Source organism: Rhodamnia argentea, chromosome 6 (genome assembly GCF_020921035.1).
Source record: "Rhodamnia argentea isolate NSW1041297 chromosome 6, ASM2092103v1, whole genome shotgun sequence".
Taxonomy (NCBI): Eukaryota; Viridiplantae; Streptophyta; class Magnoliopsida; order Myrtales; family Myrtaceae; genus Rhodamnia; species Rhodamnia argentea.
In genome coordinates, this window is record NC_063155.1 from 24,863,989 (window position 1) to 24,874,813 (window position 10,825).

The 10,825-nt window shown below is 44.0% G+C and overlaps 2 protein-coding genes and 1 pseudogene across 2 annotated transcripts; 2 read left to right on the forward strand and 1 right to left on the reverse strand.

Moving 5' to 3' along the window:
* LOC115749334 (GDSL esterase/lipase At3g26430-like) lies at nucleotides 1-1,091 on the forward strand. Its single transcript, XM_048280745.1, has 3 exons — nucleotides 1-218; nucleotides 540-666; nucleotides 888-1,091. The coding sequence occupies exons 1-3, from the start codon at nucleotides 1-3 to the stop codon at nucleotides 1,089-1,091; spliced, it is 549 nt and encodes a 182-aa protein (XP_048136702.1).
* Nucleotides 784-2,290, forward strand: LOC125315625 (annotated as a pseudogene).
* Nucleotides 2,291-2,316: 26 nt separating this feature from the next.
* Nucleotides 2,317-4,874, reverse strand: LOC115749306 (probable protein phosphatase 2C 14). The gene is made up of 5 exons (XM_030686050.2): nucleotides 4,461-4,874; nucleotides 4,194-4,364; nucleotides 3,206-3,376; nucleotides 2,922-3,101; nucleotides 2,317-2,825 (listed from the first exon to the last, which is right to left on the reverse strand). The coding sequence occupies exons 1-5, from the start codon at nucleotides 4,725-4,727 to the stop codon at nucleotides 2,349-2,351; spliced, it is 1,266 nt and encodes a 421-aa protein (XP_030541910.2). The 5' UTR covers nucleotides 4,728-4,874; the 3' UTR covers nucleotides 2,317-2,348.
* Nucleotides 4,875-10,825: the final 5,951 nt, after the last annotated feature.

A 10,825-nucleotide genomic window follows, 5' to 3' on the forward strand; every position in this document is an offset into this window, starting at 1 on the left:
ATGGAGGGTCGCCTGAAAGAGCGAGCCCCGGGACTCCGGGCGGCTGTGGCGGCGGTCGCGTTGCTGCTCTGTCGATTTCCAGCATGTTTGGCTACTGCTGCAGCTTGCGAGTTTCCAGCAATCTTCAACTTCAGAGGCTCGAACTCCGACAAGGGTGGGTTGTCGGCTGTGCTTGGGCAGGTCCCGCCGCCGAATGGAGAGACGTATTTCCGCAGGCTGTAGGGGAGGTACTGTGACGATCGCTTGCTCGTTGATTTTATAGGTACCGTCTCAACTTTCTTCGGTACACAGATGATCATTTCGTACGTTAGTTTCTGTCCGCAACATCCGAATTTCACATTTGAATAAGATCTCCATGGACATATTAAACTGAAACTAAAGCTTTAAGATTTAACGGTAGACTTGAAACTTTAGGTTATATGATCGCAGGGTAATCTTGTTAAATAATCAGAAGAGTAGTGTAACAATTATATTGCAGCGGAAGATTTGAGGTTGCCTCATCTGAGTGCATATTTGGACTCTGTTGGTTCAAACTTCAGTCATGGAGCCAATTTCGCTGTGGCCGGATCGCCAATCAGACCACAGGCTATAACCCAGGGCGGATGTATTCCAATCTCATTAAACGTTCAGCTCGTCGAGTTCTCTGACTTTCTCCTGAGGTCACGAGTATTTCGGTCAGGTACGGTTGTCCTAAATTTTGCCAGCACCTCGAATACAAATGCACCATTTTTTGTGAAAACGCAGTCGACAGTCGAGAAAGGAATCAGACTCTGTATGTTTCGTGGAAAATGAAACATTTCTAGCAATTTGAATTGCTTCTCATCACTACTGTCATTTCCATCTGATAATGTGGATGTGATGATGTTTCAATCCCATGCCTTTGTTAGCAAAAAGGAGGGGCGTTCACAAGATTATTGCCGCAAGAAGAGTATTTCTCCAGTGCTCTGTACACGTTCGACATTGGCCAAAACGATCTCACGTCCGGATTGAAGCAGAACATGACCATCAATCCGATAAAGGCGGACATTCCCGATGTGACGACTCAGTTCTCAGATACCATAAAGGTGCTGGTTTTTGTTGGTGTTCCATAATCGATGTGAGATTATTCTGAAACACTTTGGATGAAATTTCACGTGCAACAGAAAGCATATGCTCAAGGAGGAAGGTCATTCTGGATACACAACACTGGCCTGTTGGGGTGTTCGATCTTCATCAGGGACTAGTATCATCACGGAGCTCAGGAGGATGAACACGGTTGTTTGAGACCTTTCAATGAGTTGGCTCAGTACTTCAACACCATACTGAAGCAAGCCATGGATTCACTCAGGACAGAGCTTCCTCTGGCAGCAATAACATATGTTGATGTGTACTCTGTGAAGTATAATCTCATCACTCAAGCACATAAACATGGTAAATTAATTAAATAACCTTCTCATCTTTTCTCCGGTCTCCATAATATTTCCGGAACAGGTCATTTCATAGGTGTCTTGCTCGAATCATACGAACTTGTTTTGGCGCATATTTAGGTGAAAGAGAAGATCAAAACTGATGGATTAGCATGGCTTTCTTCCACCAAATCATCAGAAGTCAAATTTCAATAACCCTTGGCCTGCGATGATGTCTTTCTTTCTATTTTGCAGGATTTCAGCAACCTTTCATAGCCTGATGTGGTCACAGTGGGAAGTACAACTTCAACAATAGTAGGAGACGTGGATTCAAAACTACAGTTGAAGGGAAGGAGATTGTAATAGCGAAGTTGTGCAAAGATCCATCGGTCCGGGTCAGTTGGGATGGAGTACATTTCACAGAAGTAGCTGACAGATGGATATTTGAGCAAATAGTTGATGGCTCATACTCAGACCCACCGATTCCTCTGAACATGGCTTGTCATAGAATGGATCAGTGAGACAAATTCATCCTCTGAAAACTTCCCCCCTCATCTATGAACTTTCATTTTCAAATGCAGGGAAGCAGTTTTTTTTTTTTTTTTCAAGAACTGAACTCCTTTCACATAGCAAAGACAAGACTATATTCTTTTCCATGTTCTCTTGCCTCATGTTAATCAAAGTCAGAAATATTCCAAGTTCTATGTGTTATAATCAGATATTCAAGGTCATTAATCTACAACATTGTGGGAAACTCTCATGCAGGGATTCCCTCAACATTCTATGGTGATGGGATTGGAGCAAATATAAGTTGGACAACTAAACTAAGAATCTCAATGTTTAGAGCTGTACCAGCCATTCGGACCAGAAAAAAAAAAAGGGAATTATGTAGTGTGTACAATTCCGAAAAAAAGAGCATCCGTATATTTGCGACTGAAGAAAAACTCACAGTGACCAAACTGTCTATATTACCTCGTCGCGTCTAAATTGAGTCAAATCTACGACCATCACGGTGATATCATCCAGACTACCCCTGCTGATAGCAAGGTTCGCAAGCTCCTTACAAGCAGCTACGAGACCAACAGAAGAGAATCCCTTGCTACAGTCGCCATTCTTCTCTTGACTACTAAGGCATTCGGTTTTTGTGTTTATTCTCTTAACCAGGGATACTCTTCTCGACTTCAATGGTGGGCTGTCGATTTCGCCGAAGAACTCATTTTCACTATCTTTCCAGCTTTCAATAGGTTTCCTGTGGCTTGGCGATTGCTTAATTTTCTTCTGTTGCTTGAGCAGCGAGATCCTCCGCAGCTTTGATGAGGGGCTGACATTAACACATCCGAACTCATCATTTTCATCCTTGTGAAGATCTGTTGATGACAAGGTTACCTTATCAGCCACGCATGAACATCTTATGATGTTGACAGCTTCCTGGTTGCCAACCTAATGCAAAAGGTAGAGTATGAGAAACTCAACAAAACAATTAAATAAAAAGTCACAAGAACTAAAGCAGTGCATTGCTTATTTTCTTATGCTCACCTCTTCCCACAATCCATCGGATGCCAAGACAAGGAATTCCATATCTACAGTCAAATGAAGAACTCTTGTATCAGGTTCAGCCATTACCCACTGCTTCAAATGAGCATCGCCGATGCTTCTTGAAACAGAGAGTATCCCGTGCACTCTCCAGGATCCTCTGTGCATCTCTACAAATCCTCCCTAAACCACGAGATGAGAGAGTACCCCATTGAAATCGTAAAAATAGAAATAAAAAATCGAGAGTGTTTTATCTTTCAGGAGTTTGATTGGAGAGTAAAGCGTACCATATCCTCTATCCTTTGCTTTTCATCCTCTTTATCTGCTCTGTGATCCTTTGTGAGAGCTTCAGCCACTCCTCCTCTACAGAGAACAGCCCTGCAATCTCCCAAGTTTGAAATAGCAATTTCCTGGCCTTGGATTAAGGCTGTGACGCAGCACGCGCCGCTGCTTAAACCCTGCAAAAAGTTATTATTGGGATGGTCGGGTACTGCATTTGAAAGGAGTATAGCAAGTTGAATGCTATAACAAGCATATGTTCTCTTGGCATACTCTCTGTACAGTCTTGAGCTATTCATTATGATGTAAATCTTGGCCAGATGTATGCATATAGAGGTTTTGACGAATGGATGAATAGTCCATCTTGACTAGCGAAGGAGCTAGATGAGAATGGTGATGATGAGGATGAAAATGAAATCGAACAATTGAACTCGAGTTGGTATACGAGGTTGAAATTTGCCCATTGCTGCAATCTACAGAATGTAAGAAGCAAGTTTGACGAGACAGGGCAAATAGAGTAAAGAACGAGAATGCATGAGTGTACTGCATTTTCTTTGTACCAGTCACGCCACACTCGATTGGCCAGAAGCAAATAAGGAGAAAACCAATAATTCTATCTGAGGGGCTCTTCAGCTAAAACTAACTCTTCCAGGGAATTTCAAACTTTGGCACTCGTGAAATCTCCATACAGGATATCTCTAGTTCTCCCAAATGGATTGTGGCATAGAAGAAGAACTAGAAGATAAAGCACTCAAGTTCTCGAGAAACTCACGGAAGCCGGATCATCTCTCCTGGACGAGAATTAGATAGATCTGAAGAAGCTAACTGTTCTAATTTGCAAATCATCTACCCCACAATTCACTGCTCACCAAATTCAGACTTCATTCAACAAGCTAATGTCCCCCGCTAGACTGAACAGGTCAAAGCTGAGGAATTTGTTCTCACGATGCAAGAAACTGCCTAAGCTAAGCATTCCAGTACATAGCTCAAAATTACCCGTGTCATAAATTCTTGGTCTGTTTTCAAGTATCCAGCTTTAATAGCTGCTTCTTTATCTGGAATCGTCTCGGCATTCACCATCATTTCAAGGATGTTCTCGTGCAAGTGCTCCGCAACATAATCTGCAGCCTTTCTACCCCCATGCCCGTCATACACACCGAAGAAACCCTGCACGTTAATTATTCCCGGAAACCAAGAAACGGTTAAAAAAACCAAAACTTTCGGAGAAATACTCGCATAAACCTCGCTGAAAAAGGTCCTCACTTTACTTGGGTTCCCATCTAAGGAAGAGGCGATCTTGTAAGCGTCCTCCATGAACTTCTTCTTGCCTTTGAACGACACGACCGCGACTCCAGGCTCGCCGAAGCAGACGGCATCGTCTCGGCAAGCGAGGTCGCGGGACCTGAGCTCGTCGGGTTGGAGCTGTCGCAGGACGTTTGGGATCTCGAGCTTCGAGGGTCTCTTTCGCTTGGCGGAGGAAGAGGAGAGAGCGAGGACGCCGGTCGAAGATGAAGATGGGGTGCTAGCCATCGTGTTTTCGGAGAGACACTGTCAAGGCGTGAAGGGGTTCAAGGTTCAACGGCTAGAACAGAGTGACAAACGGTGAATGAGGAAAGGAAGCAGATGCAGAGAGGGATGGCCGCGACATTCGAGAGCCGTTGGGAGCCTTGGAATTAGCGGTCAATGCTTTGAACAGATTTTTGGGCTTGGGCTTTTGGCCAGTCAGTGGAGGGAAAATTTACAAAATTCAAGCAGATGCAGAGAGAGATAGAGAGAGCAGGGTGCCGTGTCCTAAACGTCAGGGCATGTTGGTTTTGTGGTTTGGAAAAAAAAAAAATTTCCTCCTTATCAGAAGAGAAAATCGCTTTGCTCGATCTAAGTATGTTTTCGATCTATGAAAAACGTTTTTGATAAATCGAACAGCTTTTCGTCATCCAAATAACAAAAGTCAAAAAATAGTATCTCGAAAACACTTTTCCCCTCCCACAATGATGATTTTAGGGAAACCGACATCATTCTTGTCGGAAGAGGGGAATTGTTTTCCTTCGATCTAAGCTTGTTGTATCCAACCCACCGAAAGCGTTTCCCGTCATCCACATAACAAAAAGTTGGAAAACAATTTCCCTGAAATAATTGGTTTCTCAAACAAATGGATGAAGCAAGAATGTTAAATATGTACATATTATACGTGCATTTATGAGTCAATAATTGAATATTTGAAAGTTTCCTGAGTTTCGAATTTAAGAATGAAAAACCAACTGGCTTTTAGTAACGGGCTTTTAGAGTTTTCTTGGTACCAAGTTCGATTCATGGCTCGAGGATGAAGATGCCTTATGCCTCTCCCGTATAACAGGGGCTCTCTTCGTATGGAGCTTTCTTGGTACCAAGTTCAATTCATTGCTTCAGACTGAAGATGATTAGTGCCAGTCCACGAAAGGTAATAAATATTGGAGGAGAAAAGGGGCTCGCTGGGGAGGTCACCGGTGAGCCTAATGCCGGTGCCGGTGAAAGCGTAAAGGAGAACGGGATTGACATCATAGATAAAAAAAAAATACAGAGAACGTGGGGATTTTTAGAAAGAGTGGGAGGCGTGGCGTAGAAGGGAATGTCGTGCAAAAAAAAAAGACAAAAGTGAGACCTGCAAGTGAAAAAAGAAGAAACCAAATAAAAGAGTTGGCAAAAGAAGGAATCATATAAAATCGTATCAGAAGTGATGGGCCACATAAAGGATAAAGATGGTCAAAACGCAAAAAAAAAAAAAAAAGGAGTTGGAGTGGAAAAAGCGCGAGCCAATCAAAATTGCATGAGTTACAAATTTAGATTAAGCAAAAAATAAAAGTCGATTTAGACACGCCCTTTTGTTAAACAGACTTCAATAAACATGTCTTTGGATTTTCTAACGGACTCCGTTAGTGAGTATCCTCGATATTGGACAGTATTTTTATTAAAAACAAATGTAATGAAAACTTTACGATTTTCTAAATTAGTTTACTTGACAAATGTGTTAGAGACATCTCTTAACAATAGTTTTCCAAGAGCCTCAATTGGCAAAGGAGATGTTGCAGTTTTCGATTACTGTCCTCGTACTTTGTCAAATCAATATTTTGGAAAGGATTATAGTTATCACCGTATTGACTGTCCTTGTTGTCGCGACCTCGCCTTCGGCCTCCCGCGAAGGGTCCGGCGGGGTTTAGAGGTGTTGCCATCGGTCAATGGCTTGGACTCTCCCAAGTCCTACCTCGCATGACATTGGATTTCTTTTTACCGATTAGCAAATTAAAATGCTATTAAGAGTCGCCACTAGCCTATTGGGGTCGGCTAGAAACCAATCGAGACACGGGAGGGTTATCTCGATTCCTACGCAACCAGAGCTTCTAGATTTGGGGACTTGTTTACGCTAACTAGATAATTAGCGCCCTTTCGGTACCTAACCGGTTGATATTTCCTAAGGTGACCACACATTTCGCATATCATTTTAAGCTCATCGGGTATCTAACCGGTACTAAATGATCATGCATAATGTTTTTCCGTCATTTCGTGCAATTACCTATTTATCCTTAACCTAGCATATAGGGAAAGCGATTAACAAGCAATTTTTCAAAAGACAGTATTTTTAAACACTCAATCGGGTAAATATGCCAAATAAAGATCGGGATAAGCACATGCGGATCAAATCTATAATGGCGATATTTAAACAAACAATTTCGACTCGAAAGTCGAGTTACAACGATATTAGACTGGATTGGACATCAGTCTTCAATCAACGCCAATTTCGGGCTTAAAATTCACATTAGGGGTAAAAAGGTCGAAGAAAACATTTTTCTAATTTTCTGAAATTTTTATGATTTTTTTGAATTTTTATTTATTTTTTGATTTTTTGATTTTTTATTATTTTATTAATATTTTATTAGAGGGAATCGGGCCCGGGTCGGGTTCTCGGACCCGGGCCTGGATCGAGCCGTCGGACCTGTTCGGGCCCGAGAGAGAGGACCCGAACCGAGCCTGCTCAGGCCCACTCGCCCAATCTCCTCTTCTTTTTCTCTTCACTTCGGGGCCGACTCCAGCACGGGCCCGGCCCCTTCTCTCTTTCTTCTCGGCCAGCCCGCTCAAGCGACCTCTCTTCATTTCGGTTTAGCCCATCCGAAGCCCAATCTCTCCTTTTTTATTCAACCCACCAGCTCGAGCCCGACTCCAGCGCAAGCCCGGCTTTCCTTTTCTTTATTTCTCACGCCAGCCCAATCCTCTCTTCTTTTCTTTTCTTTTTTTTAGCCCATCCGCCCAATCTCCTTTCTTCAGCCCAACTCCTCTTCTTCTTCTTCTTCTTATTTTTTTTTACCTTCCTCAAGCCGTTCGGTCAACCCACGAACAGCCCACAAAAACGCGATTCACCCCCCCCACCCCATTTTTACTATTCATCGTCTTCTTCGTGTATCTTCTTCATGCGACGCCTCCCTTGCGTTCGCTGCACCGAGACCAAAACCGAACGCCGCCGGTCAAAATATCGGCACCGACGCCGACTTCGTTGGATATCGAGTCTCCACGTTGATCCGACCCGATCTCCTCTTCTCTAACGCACCTCTACGCTCGTCATCGTGCCACCTTGATTGCCACATCGGACTACCGCCGGGACGCACCCGCTGGACCTGCTGGAGACCAACCGGTTCAGCCCACCTCGTGTCCAACTGCGTTCGTCGCCACGTCGGATCGCCACCGCTCGAAGCCCGCGTCCCCTCTCGCTCACGCCGGGTTTCGTCGGCGATTCGTGTTCGTTTGCCGCACCGCTCACGCACGCATCGCCTTCTATTCAAGCTTGCGTCGTCTCGGCCCGAGTTTGAGTCACTCTCTCGCCAACTCGGTCGGCCTCACCTCGCCTCCACTCGGGCTCGCGTCGTCTCGGCCCAAACTCGCGATCGCCACCGGACCTCACACGCAAACACTGGTTCGAGTCACGGGTGTCATCTGCGCTCAAATTCCCGAGCCGCCGTCTGCACTCATTTCCCAGCGTCGTCAACCGTTGCTGGATCGACCTAACTCACTCTCCCCGCGAGTCGTCGACCCTTCATCCTAGCGGACGTAACGGTTGGCGATCGGCTCTACCAACTCTCACGACCCCCACCCTCCGGTTTCACTCAACGTCATCACGTTTAAAGAGGGGCTGATCGGGCAACCGAACGAATTGGGGTGTAAGGCCGAAAACCAACATTGTTGTCCTGGGCAATGCTTGGATACATAGGCGGTGAACGAGAGGGAGGTAACGGCTCATTTAAGAGCCAAAGATGGCAGTGCAACAAAAATACATAATGGAAGAGGAACTTGCGACCAAGTCTATACTACACGCAAGCCGAAACGATGGAGTTCGGTTCATTGTTTCAACCAAATAGGGGGGAGTCTAGAGGTTCGAGTTTACCTGTCGCGGGAGGATGTCGATTGGGAGTCGACGAATGCGGTGGTGATGAAGGTCCAACGTGCACAGTCGACGCGCAACGTGGGGTAGGAATAAGGACTCAAGAGAAAATGATGTCCGCTTCCTCGTCTGCTCCTTCCTTGCGCCAACTTGTACTTCCCTCTTCCCTATTCCCTCTCCGTTTTTTTTTTTGTCGCCGAACCGATCGAACCCTTCTGCTCCCACTTTCTCTCCCTTTTCTCTATTTTCTCTCCATCTTTTGACGCTCGCTGAACCGAACCAACTTTTGGAGCCTGAGCCAACCCAACGCCTGCCCTCCTTTCTTTTTTTTTTTTTGTTTTCTTTTTGAGCGACCGAAGAAGCCCCCCAACTTGCTGCCCACGTCTGACTTTGTGGACCAAAATGAGCGTGAGATGTGGCCCTTTAGTTGACCGTGTAGATTGTGTGGGCCAAAAATGAGTGATGTGGACTAGGAAGGACCATGTGAGCTGTACAGAGACAGCAAGATGTGATGTTGTACATGAGTGTTGGTAGAGGAGACGTTGAGATGAGGGTGCAGATGATGGGGTTGGTCTTCATGGGAGGAGAAAAAAAAAGAGAGATGGGCCATGGGCAACTTAAAGGAGAAAAATGGGCCATGCGCTTGGGCCTATGTAGGAAGAAAATGAAAATGAAAGCTAGGCCTACATCCTACGGGCCTATGGGAAAAGAGGGAAGACCGGACCGAGCTTCGCCCGAGAGGGCTCGAGTCGAGCTGGCCCGCCCTGATTTTTTTCTTTTTTTTCTTTTTTTAAATTAGTTATATATATTTTTACTTTTTCTATTTCACAATAAGACAAAAATAAATTAGACGTATTCTCATTTAACTAATAATAATAATAATAATAATAATAATAATAACAATAATAATAATATGGGATCGCCAAAATTAGGTGTCAACACTTGTTATATGCACAATCAATACTGCTATCCAAGAGCACTTGTGAACAATATCGATTACGAGTTTACAAGCAAAACGAGAAAAAAAAAAAAGGTACCATATTGAAAATAACATGCACTCTTTATTTAGTTATAGAGTAACGGACCTAACGGTCTAGATAGTTGTTGCTAATATTCAATTTAGAAAAGGCAAATATAATTTTGTCTGTGTATTTATATGTATCTTTGTGGGGGAGACTTGTCATGTCTAATCTCCATCGTTGCCTTTTTACAGAGCACGGGAGTCGAATCCCGCACCTATGATATTGGCGTCTCCATCCCCCTATTCCTTTACCAGCGGGTCCCGCATGCCGATTGGCGGTAAAATAATTTAGAGTGTTAGAATGCTCTTGAAATTCTCTAACCGAGTGTTTCACCAAATGGTCTCCGAGCCCTTTTTTTTTTTTTTTTTTTTTCCCTTTTTCATGTTTTATCTACTTTTATTCTGGTGAAATAATTTGAATTTTGAGGTGGGTTAAGATTACCACGACATTCAGGGAAACCGGACCACTACTGGTCCCCTTGGCAAAGGGAGAAACCTAAAGGGCCAAATTGTTGTCCGGCCCACTCGAACTTTAGGACAGATAAGACAAACGAGAGAACATTTAGTATAACGACTAACGAGTTTAGGCTTAAGATATTCCTTAGGAGACATGCTTAGCTACTGGTCTCACTACATCAGATTATGGTCTTTTTGGAAAGGTACAAAAAAAAAAGGAAGAAGCTGGACAATTTGCCTAGCTTCCCTACCGTGCATAATATAGATCTTGAAAGTGGTGAAAGTATAACCCACGTTCGAAAAGGCGGGGTTATTTTCGGATAATGATCTCGACTTTCTTTTTCCGGTACCAATCGTCATATTTATGCATTCTCTTGGGATTATTCTTAAGACTACGAATTCATGCCTCTTCAACAAATCACCCTCCTGCCCAAAAAAAAAAAAAAAGTTAACGAAACGTTGTTTGAAGGACCAGTGTGAACGAGGATCAGTTGAGCGCTCGAAGAGGGTCGAAATCCTAGAAAAAAAAGTTAAAACTTCGAGTTTCTCTTTTCAATTTTTTTTTTCCAGATTGGTAATGAATTTTGAGCGGAGGGAATCAGGGGACCATGTCCAAAGGACCATACCGATTCCGCAATGGGGAATTGAAGAAAAAGTGGGGGAAAAGGAATGACAGGGTCAGCTCAGAAATTGTAAAGTGGGGCATTGGAGTGGAGATCCATCCCCGTCTTAAGACGAGGTCGGTGC